General features: G+C 45.9%; 1 protein-coding gene across 4 annotated transcripts in view; it reads right to left on the reverse strand.

Annotated features, from left to right (window-relative positions):
- Positions 1-1,756: 1,756 nt before the first annotated feature.
- The window catches only part of Axs (Abnormal X segregation), an 88,224-nt gene continuing 71,295 nt past the window's right edge, over positions 1,757-18,685 (reverse strand). For all 4 annotated transcript variants that reach the window (XM_071682190.1, XM_071682188.1, XM_071682191.1 and 1 more), the window contains 4 exons: positions 10,263-10,445; positions 9,343-9,534; positions 6,811-7,059; positions 1,757-5,569 (listed from right to left, as the gene is read on the reverse strand). In XM_071682190.1, the coding sequence (XP_071538291.1) occupies positions 5,408-5,569; positions 6,811-7,059; positions 9,343-9,534; positions 10,263-10,445 (786 nt within the window). In that variant the 3' untranslated portion in view covers positions 1,757-5,407. The remainder of the gene's footprint in view (positions 5,570-6,810; positions 7,060-9,342; positions 9,535-10,262; positions 10,446-18,685) is intronic.

Consider the following 18,685-nt stretch of genomic DNA (forward strand, 5'->3'; position numbering starts at 1 on the left):
TCGAGGATGTAAGGCATGTGTACGTGTAGGAAGAGAGGAAAGTGATTGGTTCTCAGTGAATGTAGGTTTGCGGCAGGGGTGTGTGATGTCTCCATGGTTGTTTAATTTGTTTATGGATGGGGTTGTTAGGGAGGTGAATGCAAGAGTTTTGGAAAGAGGGGCAAGTATGAAGTCTGTTGGGGATGAGAGAGCTTGGGAAGTGAGTCAGTTGTTCGCTGATGATACAGCGCTAGTGGCTGATTCATGTGAGAAACTACAGAAGCTGGTGACTGAGTTTGGTAAAGTGTGTGAAAGAAGAAAGTTAAGAGTAAATGTGAATAAGAGCAAGGTTATTAGGTACAGTAGGGTTGAGGGTCAAGTCAATTGGGAGGTGAGTTTGAATGGAGAAAAACTGGAGGAAGTGAAGTGTCTTAGATATCTGGGAGTGGATCTGGCAGCGGATGGAACCATGGAAGCGGAAGTGGATCATAGGGTGGGGGAGGGGGCGAAAATTCTGGGAGCCTTGAAGAATGTGTGGAAGTCGAGAACATTATCTCGGAGAGCAAAAATGGGTATGTTTGAAGGAATAGTGGTTCCAACAATGTTGTATGGTTGCGAGGCGTGGACTATGGATAGAGTTGTGCGCAGGAGGATGGATGTGCTGGAAATATGTTTGAGGACAATGTGTGGTGTGAGGTGGTTTGATCGAGTAAGTAACGTAAGGGTAAGAGAGGTGTGTGGAAATAAAAAGAGCGTGGTTGAGAGAGCAGAAGAGGGTGTTTTGAAATGGTTTGGTCACATGGAGAGAATGAGTGAGGAAAGATTGACCAAGAGGATATATGTGTCGGAGGTGGAGGGAACGAGGAGAAGAGGGAGACCAAATTGGAGGTGGAAAGATGGAGTGAAAAAGATTTTGTGTGATCGGGGCCTGAACATGCAGGAGGGTGAAAGGAGGGCAAGGAATAGAGTGAATTGGAGCGATGTGGTATACTGGGGTTGACGTGCTGTCAGTGGATTGAATCAAGGCATGTGAAGCGTCTGGGGTAAACCATGGAAAGCTGTGTAGGTAAGTATATTTGCGTGTGTGGACGTATGTATATACATGTGTATGGGGGTGGGTTGGGCCATTTCTTTCGTCTGTTTCCTTGCGCTACCTCGCAAACGCGGGAGACAGCGACAAAGCATATAAAAAAAAAGAAATATATATATATATATATATATATATATATATATATATATATATATATATATATATATATATTACCCTAGAACCCTTTGGAAAACTTGTCCAGGACTTTTTCAAAGCCTAATAGTAGCAGGGAAATGTTGACTTCCTTGTCATGAGGCTTTCTCTAACGAGCCTGAACCGCCAGTGATACAGCTTCCCGTTCGGTGACTTTGCGTTGTAGTTTCAGAGCTGGTGGTCGAGTACGTGTACACACACTATGATGCTTCAAGAATATCTCTTAATGTAATGATTTTAGGTTTATTGTTATTGTTAAACACATTTAAGGCCGACCATGTAATTATACACAAATTCAGGAAAGATCAGGCGAGTCGATCAAAACCTTGGAAGTAAAGAGGAAAATTAGTTTATATACAGGAATCCATCAAATGCGATAAAGGGTTTAAGGAAGAGGAAAATAAATACATATTAAGTATGGCGTGTCTTCACATCTGCTTCAACCTTCCGACGTTATTTCAAAATAGAACAAGTGAAGTAGCCACAGCTGAACAGAATTTTGAGGGGATAATATACACAGACTTAAACACACGGTTTTCAGATGTACTTTATTTAGCATTAAGTTCCACTCTTTTTTTCGTCCGATCTTAAATTAGTCAAAAAAATTTACACATGTCCATTCAGTCCTCCTCACTCCATCCCTATTGTGTCAGTTTAAGTGGATCTATACATGACAATATACAACAGTGTAAACAAGCCATGGCTGACGTAGCAGCTCGGCAAAGCTGGACTCACGTCACGTGATCACTACACAAACACACGGAAATAATAATATACTCTATCACAGCTGCTACTTACGGGAGACTAGATCAAATACTTCAGCAAACTTGGGATTAAAGAAAGAAAAATGTGGACTAATAATGTTATTGTCTGTGGTAGCATCTTGCACCTGCTAAGGTAGTTTGTCCTCCCCCTGTAGTTTACCAGTTGAATCGTACAATATATATATATATATATATATATATATATATATATATATATATATATATATATATATATATATATATATATATATATATATATATATATATATATATATAATAGTTATTGCATTTTGCACTTTGTATGTTTAGTTTTGCAGTGTAAGCACTTTTTGTTTATATGTAGTTATAAGTGCACCTTATTATAACCTATATGTTTAAAGAATATAAAATTTAACTGCTACTCTTAAAACAAAAAAAAAAAAAAAATGCTAGCCTTGGTAATGCTAGTTATACTGCGGACAACCTAGCAATGGTTGTTGGCACAATTGATACTGGATCCGTGTAACGAGATAAACTTGTTTATTCATCTTTATTCTTTCTTTATTCAAGTGATTCATGTTTATCCTCGACAGTAACGTTTGGTAACTGAGGTGTAAGATGTGCTGCTGTAGACACGAGTGAAGGAAGGTACACGAGTGCAGTCGGTATTGATTCGTATTGTGGGCGTTTTTTTTTTTATTATCGTTACTTTAAATGACTTATACCAGACCATCAGAAAGTTCAGACGATACAGGTTTGATATTCCGAACTTTACGCCGCGATGGAAGATGATTATACAAATGATTGATGCAATATGCAGGAGGCAGTCACTCAGTTGATGAAGGATTTAAAGTTTGCTTTACTGGTGAACAGTAACTCGGGAAAACTACTCAGGGCGCAGCATCACCTCTCCATGAGTCGACCTACTGGTTTAACATGCAGTTTGTACGTTTATTATACCGTATAATGGCTAGATGTTCTTACTGGCAATTAAACCAGCTTGTTACCTTTCGTCATTTTTGGTGTCGTATGACATTTACCCAAGATTAACTCGAGACTTTTACTCGATTTTGGTCTATGAAGAGCCTAGTTACAATATATATATATATATATATATATATATATATATATATATATATATATATATATATATATATATATATATATATATGCAGATTGAGGTGCCTTGTACTTCGTAATGTGTATTTTCCTACACTTTTAAACTGGTATCTATCCACCCCTTCCTTCCCCCCTTAACCTTGCTGTAAAGCTTTGGTTAACTTGAATTTGCGGTCCAACTCAACTACATGCATCCCACATCCTTACCCCACTTGCAGTTATTTCAAGCTCCCTCCTCCAAAGCTAGTGTCTAGTTCATCCTCGACTTCGGTATAGGTACACCTAATCCTCGACCCATCCACTACTGGGGATGATATCACCCTTGATCCCATGTACTGCTGGGGTGTACCTTACCCTCCACAGCTGTGGTCTGCTTCACCCTCGACCCACACCTGTGCCCCTCCCCCTTCTTGAATCTACCCAAGTCTCTTCCTCTCCACAGGTCTGACACTCTACCACAGCTCGGATCTTACTTGGTCTCGAACCACCCTCAGCTCTGATCTACCTAAGCATCAACACCCGAACCACTTAAGATTCACTTCAGTAACCCATCCACTGCTCGTTCACTTCAGCTGAACCAGCCATTCCTCCTCAGAAAACCCGCCGAAACTTTCACAATTGATATTTACTTTTAATAAACGATGAAAACTCGTTCCTGTAAAACTTTTTATCATTCTCAAGCTTCCACCTCTCACTCTCTCAGACTCCAGTTACACTAGTCAGTCCACAACTGCCTACAGACGGTTTTATACCTGTGTACATACGACCTGGCTCCCGTCACCTTCCCCTAACTTTATCGTACCCAAGTTACCTAAGTTCACCTTTATGAAATATACCAGCGAAATGATTACCCCAACAGACAGTTAGCCCTACTAGTGACAACACCTAAGCCACACAGCCTTCCTAACTGGATGAAGTTAGTGCCTTTTATTAACCTTGAGCTATTGTGTACTACATTAACCATATTTACTGCAAGGAAGTTCTTTAACGAGACATTAGTTCAGCATAAACTTGACAACCTCCAGGCGTGAGCCTAACATGTCTTGTGTCCCGAGTACTTGGGAGGCAGACAGGGAGGCAGGTTCTTGTTGCCTTCTAGTCGTACCATTACTGATTTGTGGGTTAAGCTTTGATCTCTGCTCTATGAACTACTGGGTTGGCTAGTGCCGGGAGAGTTGAACACCGCCGTCTGGCACGAATTCTCCAGGGGGGTTGTGGAAGGCGGAGGTGAGATCGAGGGAATTAGTTTACATCTATGAGACCTTACGGTATGGCTGCATCTCGTGGGTCACGAAGGTAAGCAGAAGTGAACAGAGATGAAAACTTGCTTGAATTATCCGGGACGGGGGAAGGAGGGGGCAATGCACCATCTTTGATCACAACCGACTTGTCTACAACTGGTGGGGGAGGACGACACCCCCCCCCCCTCCCTCCCTCTAAAGTACCCGGGGGAGGGGGACAGCATGTTGACATGTGACATGACTTGGCTGAAGCAGTGGGAAGGTTGGCAAGTTTGTTTACAAATCAAAACATCCACGTATAAAAAGCTATTGAGAACAACAATATTTATATCGTAATATTATTCTTGTCTTCTCCTGACTTCAGGCATTTTAGAACAGCTTTTAATCAAGAGTTTTTTTGTTTTTTTTTTAATCACTCGAACGATGACACATATATTGAGCTTCTGGATCACGCTGAACATGTAGTTTTTAGGAGGCAATACATCAGTGATGTACGCATCCTATATTTCAGTTGCCATGTACAGTACAGAGGCATTAAAACAATCCTACTCAGACCTACGTGATCAGCTATACTACGTCAAGTGGATAAAAGATTCGGTTGCTTAAATAGAGACGTTTACTATCGTAGTATACCTTACATGGAAGACGAGATGACAGTGACAACTTGACATCAACCAGTCGACCTGTTGGATTCGACCACTGGTTTGTGTGTGTTCACATGAACGACTGCCTCATTCTGTACATGACAACTGCCATAACCCTTCAAACCATTACAATTCCCAGTTACCATTATCAAGGGGATCACGGTGAAGAGTCACAGGCTGGAATAGTTATTCTCCACGGGGCGTCTGGACGTATGTTTCCAAGGCAGTGATTCATTGCTGGAGCACCAAGCTGTCACTCGTGGTCTCTGGGCCACTTCCAGCAGTTCCAGAATTCCTGGAATGGGGCCACTCAGCCTCCAGGTTTCCGTGTTCGAGCCCCAGGGTCTCCAGCATCTCAGACCAGCACGCAGCAACCCTCTTGGCCCTCACGGCTGCAGGTGTTGGTGTCACAGGCGGAGCAGGGGGCCGGGGCGGTGGTTAGTAGTCCCGGTAGTCACGGTAATCCCTGGGTGGCGTGCGGTGGCGCAGGCCGCCGTTCTGCGCCACGGGCGTGGTGCCTCGAGATCGCGACCCAGAGCGAGGCATCCCATGGACGCTTCTGAACCTTCGAGACAGATGACGTCGGGTCTTCTTACCACGCTGGGAAAGGCATAGACAGAGTGGTCGTTAACATCACACTAGTGGCCACGTCAAGCACAGAATGCATCATAAGTTAACATCACGCTAGTGGCCACGTCAAGCACAGAATGCATCATAAGTTAACATCACCCTAGTGGCCACGTCAAGCACAGAATGCATCATAAGTTTTCAATACGTCGTCTCCTGAGAAGTTGGTCACGCGGAAGCTCACTTAAGTCTATGACGAAAATAAGAAGACCTTTGGCCTTTGTTAAGTGTAAGTGGGACCCAATGAATGGGGTAGTAAAGTGGATGATAGGGAAGTGTTGTTCTGGGAAACAGGCCATTGCAAGTGAGATGCTCCTATTAACAGGAGGACGAATCCAGTGATATAATCGTTTTGATTTTGGGTCAGATTAAAATACGAAACAAAGCTTGTTGTAGGATAGGCCGTGAAATAATGACTGTTAAGAGGAGAAAAATAATATTTTGGGCCACTCAGACCATGAATTACTTCTTAGGTGTACAGTAATGTGACAGACCGAAGAAACGAATCAGCCACCAGCGCAGTATCATTAGCGCACAACAACTGACTCACATCCCAAGCTCTCTCATCCGAACAGCTCTGGCTACTGACTGGCACCCCAACCTTCCCTGTATGGTTGTACGTGCAGCCACCAGTGCTACGTTTCCGGTTACCGGCCATGATGCAGTCACGTCGCAATTATCGTAACCAACTCCATCGAGATGACAGGAGAGGTTGTGCTCGACTTAAGATCCATCTCACTCAAGGATTAAGAAAAAAGTAATTCATGGTCAAAGTGTCCTTGTACGTGTGGATCAAGAACATGTACTCCAGCATCTTTAATGGGAATTATTTGGCAGAGCTGAAGAGCCCGAAACCCCGGGAGAGTTGAGAGCAAACTGGCCAAGTTAGTCTGAAATGTGATTTCCTGAAAAAAAATAATGATTAGAAATTCTCCATTAAGAAATGAGAAGTTAATTACAACTGAAAATCTGTTTTGTATTAAGGAAATGAAAGGCATCGTGAAGTACTGCTTAAGACGTCACCGTGAAGTTCTCCTTAACAAGCAGTTTCAAGATGTAAATTCTGGTTGAAGTCCATCGAAATTAGGAATGAGAGGATGTTGTTATACAGAGCAGCAAGTGTGATGTTCAGGTGTGACAAAAGATGACAAAGCTTTGCCCAGAGAACGCCTCGGTCATGAACCCCAGGAAGCAACCGTGTGACGTGACCTCACCTCGTTCTTGAGAGCAAGCTTGGACTGGTAGGTGATCCTCTCTAGGGCCTGTCGGACCCACAGCGGCTGGTTGGGCACGAGCCACATGAGGCACAGTTTGGCGGCCAGGATAAGGTGTTCCAGGAGGACGAACATCAAGACCCACTCCACTGGGGAGGTGGTTGGAGCCAGCGGACGCACGCGGGGAGACAGGCACAGAAGGGCGCAGTTGGTCATCACGGCCACTGCTCCAAGCAGCTCAAACGCTCCCTGTGGATAATGGCAAGTGTTAGGTTCGCCGGGATGTATAATGTGATGTCATGCTTCTACCATGGCATCTGACGTGATTCACTGAGTCCCTTGGGGTGTCTGATGTGACAGCGTATTTTTAATGGGGTGGCTAATGAACAGGTCATAGATTATGGCGAGGTGTGTACGTGGGGAATGTGTGAGCGTTCATTGTCTTCCCTAAGGCAGGTGCATCCCGGTCTGGCTCATGGATAGCGGTAACTCACTATGAGGAGGTTGGGGCACCAGCTTCACTGGCTGATCACCGTGTCTTCTGTTGGCATTCGTCAGCACTTGTGAAATTCATCGGGATTAAGAAACTGCTTCAGCACTTTCTTGATCCGGCGATATTTCAGTCAATCTTGACGCCTCCCGAACCAGTGATCATTGTAAACCTGGTATGTCAAGGTCGTGGCAACTGCTTGTCATACACGGTGCTAAGGGGAGTAATGCATGACACCTCCCCAGGAACAAGTAGTCAGTGTCATGCTACTTACCACACTAATCCCATCATCAATCATGCTACTTACCACACTAATCCCACCATCAGTCATGCTACTTACCACACTAATCCCACCATCAATCATGCTACTTACCACACTAATCCCACCATCAGTCATGCTACTTACCACACTAATCCCATCATCAATCATGCTACTTACCACACTAATCCCACCATCAATCATGCTACTTACCACACTAATCCCACCGTCGACCATGGTTTACGGCATGATATACACTTTTGCTAGCCGCTGGCCAGAACTGACGCCATCACCACGAACAACAACTGCTCCTACAACTCACGTTTTTTGTTGACAGATAAACAAGAAAGTGGGGTCCCAAACGTGGAAGAGTAAAGGGTTACGAGGGCCAACGCTTCTCTCCGAAGGATCTACATACCACTTCAGGATGAAGGGGGGGGGGGGGGTTGTGGTTACTGATGCCTCACGGAAGCACCAGTTGGTGACGTCTGTAGATCGTACGTGGATTTCGAGGGGGAGTGAATTTCCTGTGTAAAGAGTCGTCCGGGAGGAGCAGACCCAGCCAGTTTTCTCATCGTGTATGACGTGGTAATTTGTTTTCATGCTACTCTATAAAGAATTATGACCGTGCCACGTTGGAGTGTACCAGTAATTCATACTCGCTTGATCCACTATTTTGCATTCTACGACTACATTATTGAGTCAATATATTAGTGGTCTGGCAAGAGCAGGTGCTCTGAGAAGGTCCATTAGAATTAGCCTTGCCAACCAGGGCTTGAAAAGTCGACGAATGATTCAAACAAACTGTGCTGCAACTCTGAGTGTCGAAACCTTGAAGGCGTTGTAACGTCCAAATAATCTCCATCGTAAAACGATCAGAAACTTTCCTCCATTGAAGGTCCACCAGTTATTAATGACTTACCGGAGGCCAACAGTGTCATATATTTTACCCCTCTTTCCCAACGAGCTCCTGCAGAATCTCACAGCTACATCTGGATCCGCCTGGCGTGCAAGACGCGGGAGACGTGTAGATAAGCCTTCTGTTTACGAGTTGTGGGGTCGTCATGTGACGTGAGGACACACGCGAAGTATTTATTTATAAACCGAATTGGTTTTCAACTGATACAGTGATGAACCCTTAAAGCTTCGTATACTGATGAACCCTCAAGGCTTCGTATACTGATGAACCCTCAAGGCTTCGTATACTGATGAACCCACAAGGCTTCGTATACTGATGAACCCACAAAGCTTCGTATACTGATGAACCCTCAAGGCTTCGTATACTGATGAACCCACAAGGCTTCGTATACTGATGAACCCACAAAGCTTCGTATACTGATGAACCCACAAGGCTTCGTATTCTGATGAACCCACAAGGCTTCGTATACTGATGAACCCACAAAGCTTCGTATACTGATGAACCCTCAAGGCTTCGTATACTGATGAACCCACAAGGCTTCGTATACTGATGAACCCACAAAGCTTCGTATACTGATGAACCCACAAGGCTTCGTATTCTGATGAACCCACAAGGCTTCGTATTCTGATGAACCCTCAAGGCTTCGTTCATATGCTCTTCAAGACACCCACACCTCGTTTTCCACATTAAACATTCTAGAAAACTGGAATGATTTCTCTGTAACACTCGGAACCAGACAACCCCGCATGAACTTTCCACTCACCCAGCGAGCACCTTGTGGCGCCAAGCGTCACACGAAACAAGACTCCGTGTGGTCAAGACTTTGTACCTACGGTTGGAATATGATAGCACGTGACTACTGACCTGCCAGACGCCAATGGATCCAACCTTCTTGACCCTTGGCCTCTGGTAGACACGGCAGAGCTTGAAGGCGTCCGTCTTCAGCTCCAGGATGTTGTTCAGGACGGCCCAGAAGGCGGCCATTGGGTACACCGAAGAAAACAGGAAGACGTAGCCGAACTGGAGGAACATCTCGAGGTAATCCTCATACGCATCCTGGAATGACGAGATGGCGTCAGCTGCTTGTAATGTCCCGCGGGGGCTCAAGATATGGTGGGGGTAACGTGAACTATGGGGAGTAATGCTGAGGTGGTCATTCATACCTGACCCGGGAGAAATAGGTATAGAGCACGGGGGAATGTAAGTTGAGGGGGAACCATCTTTGGCTGTAGGGATGGGCTTAACACGGAAGGGAGAGAGGATGACTTGGTCGAAGTGGAGGAAGAGTTACGAAAACGGGCGGAGATGTCGTGCGAACTGTGCTAACAGGAGAGACTGAGAGGGGAAAGACGATCTCAATGAAATCGATAAATGAATTGTTTGAATATGGAAGGTCAAGCTGGACTACGGTTGTTAGACCAATACACGAGATATGGAGGATTGCGAGGCACGCAGGAACGAGTGTAGTCGGCAGGACCACCCAAATGGGGTCACAAATTCACGTTAGATAAGTAATTAATAGAAAAAAAGAATGAAGATGAATGCAAGGATAATGATTACATAACGGTAGCAAAATGATTAGAAAATGAAATTTCCATCAGTTAAAATCCAAGGATTTGTAACAAACATGAATTTGTCTGGAAGAAAGAAGTCGATACTCTGCTTTGTTTACATGTTTACATATTTCTCTCAGTACAACACATATTCCACAACATCTTACGACTATCACACTCCACACCAGAGCTCTCGCAAGCCCCGTCGTGAGAACCCTGGCTGGCACTCACCTCGTAAGGGTCGAGGTCGGCTTCCTCCTTAGCCTGGGTGATCCTTGGGTCCTTGGGGTCGAGGGAGAGGACTGGGACTGGTTCCTCCTCCGGCGGGGCGGTGTGCACGGGCCTGACCACCTCCGTGAAGAACTTCTCCGTCAGGGGATGATTCCTCAGCACGGACACCAGCTGCTCCGCCAACTGAAGGACATAAAGGAAGGAGTCTGACGTTGATGGCATTATGGAACCATCAACAACTGCAGAGTCTCGGCTGGCACAGGAGACTTCGTCACAAGTGGCTCACTATATCATATAACAGTTGAAGACAAACGTTTTGTTTACACGATAATGGGTCAGCTGATAAGGTCAGGTGTTCCTCCGTCCATCTATACAGAGGCCAGGGTGCGTGCGTGTGTTCGTGGCAGGGGAACTCTGGTGTTTAGTTAAAGGTTTTCAGCCAAGGTCGACAAGCACCCACCCTGACGTGTACATACAGGGGAAAGCACCGGGGAAAGATTATATTTATTGACCAGAAAATGGACGGATGGAAATGGCCAAACCCCGGCTACTGCTGCATCAACACCAAGACAATTGGACAGACAAACGGACGAGTTAATAAAGAGCATCCGTTTCCAGACATTGGCCTTGGCTTCCGTCTTTCCTGGAATACACAAGGAAACCCTAAGTCCATTTCTTTTTTTTGAACAGAAATACCAAAGTCAGGGCTTCTTGAAGCTGGACGCCCTTCAGTCAGGGCTTCTTGAAGCTGGACGCCCTTCAGTCAGGGCTTCCTAAATCTAGAAACTCCTAAGTTAGGACTCGTTGAAGATAGAAAACCGTCCTTTGAAATTAGAAACTCCTAAGTTCGAGCGCACTGAAGCTAAACGCCCCTAAATTAGGGTCATTTGGAACTAGACACCTTGTCAGGTTCCCTGAGACAAAAAAAAAAAAAAAAATCAAGGTTTTTGGAAGTTAGAAACCTCTATGAATCGGTTCCATGACGCTAAAACCCTGGAACTCAGAGGTCCCGGATCTTATAAGTCCGCACTCTGGCGTTGTCCGAAGCTAGAAAATAAAGTCAGGGTTCGTTAAAGTTAGAATACCAAGCTAAGGTTACCTTGACCTTAGAAAATAAAGTCTGTTCACTGCAGCTAAAATCCAAAGTCAGGGATGACGAGCTATTAACCCAAAGCTAAGGTCAGCAAGCTTAAAGCACAAGCTAAGGTCAGCAAGCTTGAAACTCAAGCTCAGGTCAGCAAGCTTGAAACACAAGCTAAGGTCAGCAAGCTTGAAACACAAGCTAAGGTCAGCAAGCTTGAAACTCAGGCTAAGGTCAGCAAGCATGAAACTCGAGCTAAGGTCTGCAAGCTTGAAACACAAGCTAAGGTCAGCAAGTTTCACAAAGCAGAACTCAACAGAACTTGAAGTCTAAACCCGTCTTGACGAACTGGGAAAACTTAACTCTGGTTTATTGGAGATGAAGACCCAAACCAGCAGTTGCTAGCAGTAAACCTACACCCTGGTTTACTCTGTTTATGCAGCAAAACATGGAGTCACGAGATGGAAACCCTTGCCAGTGTTCACAGGGGCCAGAAACCAGCGCGGTTAAACCATCTTAATAATAATAATATTACCCGACACTCGCGTCCTACAGAATCTGACGGAGGAAGTTCAACTCAACCTCATCCGTCGGGCCGGTGAGGTAGCTGGGGTCTTCTTCCTCCGTCACACGACGGCGAGGCGAGTGCCGTAAGTCACGTATACGCTCATAACTTTGGTCGCCAGGCAGAGGTGGGGCTGCGTGGCCGTTGAAGGTCAGATGATACATATAAGCAACAGAACGTAGGACCGGCTGGAAGAAGGCCAAGTAAAATCTTCATCTGATGAACGCCTGAAGCTTCACAAGTGACAGTAAGACAAACTAGACATGGCTCGTTGGTGGCAAAATGAATTTTAATATCGGTAAAGTGCAGAAGATTTACATACCGGGAGCAAACAACGAAAAGGCAGGCTACAATCTTGAACTCGGTTGGATTGTAAAAGTTAAATGAGGGAAAAGACGTAAAAATCTCTGATGACCTCGATGCAAGTAAGCAGTACACACTAGCAGCGCACAAGAGCCAACAAAGTTCTCGTATTCATAGGTACGACCTTCGAATTTTAGTCCAGGGAAATAATCTTTCTTCTTTATCATTCATAGTTTAGTCTACATCTTGAGTGTCGTGTGAAGCTTTGGTCACCCGACCTGGAAAAATGACAGTGCAGCGTCGAGCCGCCAACTTGATTCCCGGATATAAAACAAATCCTACGCGATCAGATTAAACGACTTGAATCTATTCAACTTAGAAAAGAGAAGGTTAAGAGGTGATCCAACACTACTGTTCAAAATTATTAAAGACTTTAATAATCTTGATCAGTCAAGTTATTAATTCCAGTTTATGATTCGTCTGATTTCAATCGCAATAATGGATACAAACTCGTGTGTTTTACCTGTAATGAGGCGAAGTACTTTATCTTCAACACGATTGTTAACATATGGACCGACTTGCCAAGTAGAGTGGACCAAAGCACACACTAAAGATACGTTTAAGAACAGAGTTTATATATACTTGTGCCTCCTTAAGTCACATAGACAATTTGCAGGTTAATTTCTCTGATTCATCTCTATACCTTCTAACTTGATTCATCTGTATACCTTATAACTCGATTCATCTGCATACCTTCTAACTTGATTCATCTGTATGCCTTCTAACTTGATTCATCTGCACACCTTCTAACTTGATTCATCTGTATGCCTTCTAACTTGATTCATCTGTATGCCTTCTAACTTGATTCATCTGTATACCTTCTAGCTTGATTCATCTGTATACCTTTTAACCTAATTCATCTGTATACCTTCTAACTCGATTCATCCCTATACCTTTTAACCTGATTCATCTGTATACCTTCTAACTTGATTCATCTGCATACCTTCTAACTTCTCCCATCCTGATATGTGAGTTTCTGAAGTTATCTTCCAGTATCATAAATAGACTCAAGGATCCAGTGGTCTGTCGCCGTCTTGAGTTCGTCTGTATATTTTCATGTTACACACTGTCCCTCCCACATTCCTGTAACGTCTCTAACACGGCTCCACCTGAGCCATATAAGAACGGAGGCCTCGCCTCATGATACCAGAGATTCACTCCAGCATATTGCGCTACAGGCAGTCGCAAGGTCATGTGTATAGCATACTTTTAGTCCCTTGAGCTGGAGGTTAGGGGCAAAGCCCACGTCGGGGGCGACTCTTGAACACGACTGGACTGCTTCTGAGAACGAAGGTACGACCTGTGAGTACAAGGGGATACGACCTCTGCCCCACGACAGGCCTTTCCTTTGACCTGACCTTCATCAATCCAAGGTCACGTCGTCATCCCCCCCCCTCCTCCTCCCCCCCAAGAGGTGTCATCTGACTTTTGAGTCGACGTGAGGAGGCAGCGAGAGCATCGTCCCTGCTGCTGTGATGCACGTCGCTCTGTCTCATGCGAGATGACAAAGTCTTCATACCAAAGCCATCCAGTGTGTGTGTGTGTGTGTGTGTGTGTGTGTGTGTGTGTGTGTACGTGTGTGTGTGTGTGTGTGTGTGTGTGTGTGTGTGGTGGACCACCACACCTCGCGCGAGTCCTGACCAACAACACCACCAAACTCAAACTTTATTTGAATCGTCAAGGCAAACCAGACACACACACACTGACCCCCCCCCCCTCCCTCCCCCCCCTTTTTTTTTCCCTCTTTGAATTCTTAAAGAACGTAAAGCTGGCAACCTGTACACGCACAAACGATAGTTGTTCCCTCGTGGTCGACCTTAAGGCCCACCTGCCTCGCTCCCACTTCTAAATCTCAACATTCAAAGACGCCATTTTTGGCCTCAATCACCACCGACCCGGCAGGTTTTTTTTTTTCTTTCGTGTTGATAATTGTGTAAGGTTTTCCTCCACCGGATCTGAGAGTGCGCGCCTCGGGCCACACTAGCCAGAGTGAACGCGACAAGCGCCGCTCGTAACATTCGTACTCACGTTGTACCCAACCCGCCCGACCGACCGACCACCGACCAACCGGCAACTCACCAAAAGATGTATGACCTCATATTGGGAGGCCGGGTCACCCCCCCCCCCCCCCCACACGAGATCCCGTCCCTCTCTTCAACAAACATCTTCAACCAACACAGAGTGTCCTCCCGCCACGTGGTCAGTCAGCCTCCCGCCACGTGGTCACTCAGCCTCCCGCCACCACGTCACGTGGTCACTCAGCCTCCCGCCACCACGTCACGTGGTCACTCAGCCTCCCGCCACGTGGTCACTCAGCCTCCCGCCACCACGTCACGTGGTCACTCAACCTCCCGCCACCACGTCACGTGGTCACTCAGTCTCCAACCAGCACGTCACGTGGTCACTCAGCCTCCCCCCACCACGTCACGTGGTCACTCAGCCTCCCCCCACCACGTCACGTGGTCACTCAGTCTCCCCCCACCACGTCACGTGGTCACTCAGCCTCCCCCCACCACGTCACGTGGTCACTCATTCTCCAACCAGCACGTCACGTGGTCACTCAACCTCCCGCCACCACGTCACGTGGTCACTCAGCCTTCCGCCACCACGTCACGTGGTCACTCAGTCTCCCCCCACCACGTCACGTGGTCACTCAGCCTCCCGCCACCACGTCACGTGGTCACTCAGTCTCCAGCCTTAGCATCAATCATGTTAACTGAAGGGACTTGATCAGAGGCCCCGGATGTCCGTGTCCCCGGCTGGTCAAGACAGAAAATGGAGGACAGACAGACAACTGCAGTGTCTGTGTTCGAGGAAATAATGAGGTGGTCACAACGGTTGAGCCTCGTCAGCGGGGTCTCCACGCACCACGGGAAGCAGCGGCCTCGAGTCTCCCTTCTACTTTCGGGTCAAGAATAAGACGTTAGACAAACTGTGGCCAAGTATGGAACCTAACCTAACCTAACCTAACCTGACCTAACCTAACCTAACCTAACCTAACCTAACCTGACCTAACCTAACCTGACCTAACCTGACCTAACCTAACCTAACCTAACCTGACCTAACCTAACCTAACCTAACCTAGCCTAACCTAACCTAACCTAACCTGACCTAACCTAACCTAACCTAACCTAACCTAACCTAACCTAACCTAACCTAACCTAACCTAGCCTAACCTAACCTAACCTAACCTAACCTGACCTAACCTAACCTGACCTAACCTAACCTGACCTAACCTAACCTAATCTGACCTAACCTAGCTTAACCTAAACTCTCTCCTCCATATACATACTCATTGGTTAGGTTAGGTTAGGTCACATGAATTACATTTATAACCGGTGACACCATCTCAACATCTCACGAACAGAAACCTGTTCAAACAAGGAAAATTCGAAGACTTGATTTTTTTCTTTCTTCCACTCCCAAAATATTTGAAGAAAATATGACCTTATTTCCTGGAGTGCGGCGAGACGCGCTGACACCGGCCTAGGCGTCACACACACACACACACACACACACACCATCCTCCTCTGCAGTGAGGTATGCGATCTTACGTCGGTAAATGACCAAGAGGCAACGGGATTCCTTTCCGTGGCGTTGCTGTTAGGAGGAGAGGTGAGGGACGAGGCATCTAGTGGTGCCGGGAGAGGGGAAAAAAAAAGGGGGAAACAAACAAATGAATTTGTTCATGACCAGTACCATCCAGCCACACACCTTTCCATGGTTTACCCCAGACGCTTCACATGCCCTGGTTCAGTCCAGTGACAAGACAACACGTGGACCCCTGTTATACCACATCGTTCCAATTCACCCTATCCCGTGCACGCCTTTCACCCTCCTACATGTTCAAGCCCCGATCACTCAAAACCTGTACACTCCATCCTTCTACCTCCAATTTGGTCTCCCGTTTTCCTTGTTCCCTCCACCTTTGATCCATAGATCCTCTCTGTCAGCCTTTCCTCACTCATTCTCTCTATATGTCCAAACCTCTTCAGATCTCTCAACCAAACTGTTTTTATTACCACACATCTCTCTTACCCTCTCATTACTTACTCGATTAAACCACCTCACACCACATATTGTCCTGTAAACGTTTCATTTTGAACATTCCTGTTTTGTTTTGAAGATGGGCAGTGTTCGATTCAACTATGCAAATTAAGGATACATAGGTAGAACCACCCCAAACGTGAGACCAGTTCTCCATACAAGGACGGAACAACCTTTTGTATAAACGGAGCATCCATTCAGATGAAAAGAAATTTCGACATCTAAACAGGATTCCCGTTTTTTTTTTCACGGCAGACTTAACCATTACAGTAATGTGGGGTTTCCCAGACTGGAGTGGATGTTGCAGTCATACCAAATATGTTCAACGAGTGAAGAGAGGAAACTTGTGAGGAATTTTCAATAAAGATAACACCACCACATCTATGATGCACATCATTTGTACCACATAGGCTTGGGATAGGTAACGTGGGGATGATCTTGGGATAGGTAACGTGGAGATAATCTTGGGATAGTTAACGGGATGCGTTGCCACCGTCGAAATGTCCTGTGGGGTAAGATAACAATACAGAGGCAGAAGAACTGATCAATATCGTTGTGCAATGAAGATGTTTTGCTTTCACGAACCATTAGAACCAAGACAATGATATGCAGATGATCAGGGCCATTATTTTGTTCGAGGGAAACATCAAACAACGTATGTTCATTTTTCTTTAATGACAAGACTTCGTCGTATGAATCACGTCATGTATAGATGATGCAGCCAGCCAACTCGTTCGTCCACAAACACTAACGAGGAAGGAAACACAGAAACAATTACAGGAACTCAAATGAAACGCTAATGATTATGATTGTGAAGTATAACTACAACGATTTGTTTGGGAAATGTGAGTTTTAGAACCGCTGTATTTCTCCCCCCACATAATCCTTGTTTATTTGACATCAAAATTAAATATTCATATTCATCTTGGCCACCGGACACAAGGAAGGTATCAGTGTAACAGACACACTTGATAGCTTTACCCAAGTAACCTGGAACCTTCAATACGAGAAGGTTTTCCCGCTACCCCCAGTACCACTGACCCACACACTTTCCTACTTGTGTGGTGACGTGGTCAGCCGGGCATGGGGAGCAGGCTTACTAATCCGTGCCGAGATGTGGGAGAGGTTATCAAATGTTTCATCCCGTGTTTCAAAATGCAGAGCGCGGCGAGGTTGTCACGTTCTTAATTTCTCGTTGCTGGCTATACACCGCGCCTGTGACTTGAGCCTTCATAAGAAGCGTCGTTCTCAAGGACGACTCGTACACTGTGCATGCATGAATGCATGGTGCAGATAGCATGATCAATATTACCGTCTTGCAAGCTATGACTTCACTGTATCCACAAACCTTACGTGGTATTGAAAAGACAACAACATGCGAAACAACAGATTTCAGTATGAGCAACATTCTCTTAACCTTCCCTTACTATACATTCGTCACCTACGTCATGTACCTTCTGACACTTAACATTGTCTCTGGTGTCCACACTGAGGCCTTGCTTCTCAAACGCTGCGGGACCACAAGCTGTGCAACTCCTCCTCGTGTACATTATCGCCGGAAATACGTCATACGCCGTTACTGGAGTTACTGATTCTTAAGACGTTAAGACTTTGAGATAGTACGATCCTTCATCATGACGGTTACGAACCCCTGAGCACGACGGTACGAGCCCTTGAGCACGACGGTACGACCCTTGAGCACGACGGTACGAGCCTTGAGCACGACAGTACGAGCCTTGAGCACGACAGTACGAGCCTTGAGCACGACAGTACAAGCCTTGAGCACGACAGTACGAGCCTTGAGCACGACAGTGCGAGCCTTGAGCACGACAGTACAAGCCTTGAGCACGACGGTACGAGCCTTGAACACGACGTTACGAGCCTTGAGCACGACGGTACGAGCCTTGAGCACGACAGTACGAGCCTTGAGCACGACAGTGCGAGCCTTGAGCACGACAGTACAAGCCTTGAGCACGACAGTGCGAGCCTTGAGCACGACAGTACAAGCCTTGAGCACGACATACGAGCTTTGAGCACGACGGTACGAGCCTTGAGCACGACATACGAGCTTTGAGCACGACGGTACGAGCCTTGAGCACGACAGTACGAGCCTTGAGCATGAGAGTACGAGACTAGAACGATGATATGATCCTTGAGCACAAGGGCACGAGCCTTGGGTACGATGACCTGATAACTTGGCCGTTCATTGTCAGGTGAGAGGTCAGCGCCTCATTGACCTGACTACCATTGGTGCTTGTGAGGTTAAGAAAACATGTGTTAATTAGTAATCCACAGTGTTCCGAAGGTATCAGTCATACCCTGATGGTACGTAGGCAGTACATCTGTTTACACCAGACTGGGTTCAAC

The sequence above is a fragment of the Panulirus ornatus genome, chromosome 34 (assembly GCF_036320965.1).
Source record: "Panulirus ornatus isolate Po-2019 chromosome 34, ASM3632096v1, whole genome shotgun sequence".
Classification (NCBI taxonomy): Eukaryota; Metazoa; Arthropoda; class Malacostraca; order Decapoda; family Palinuridae; genus Panulirus; species Panulirus ornatus.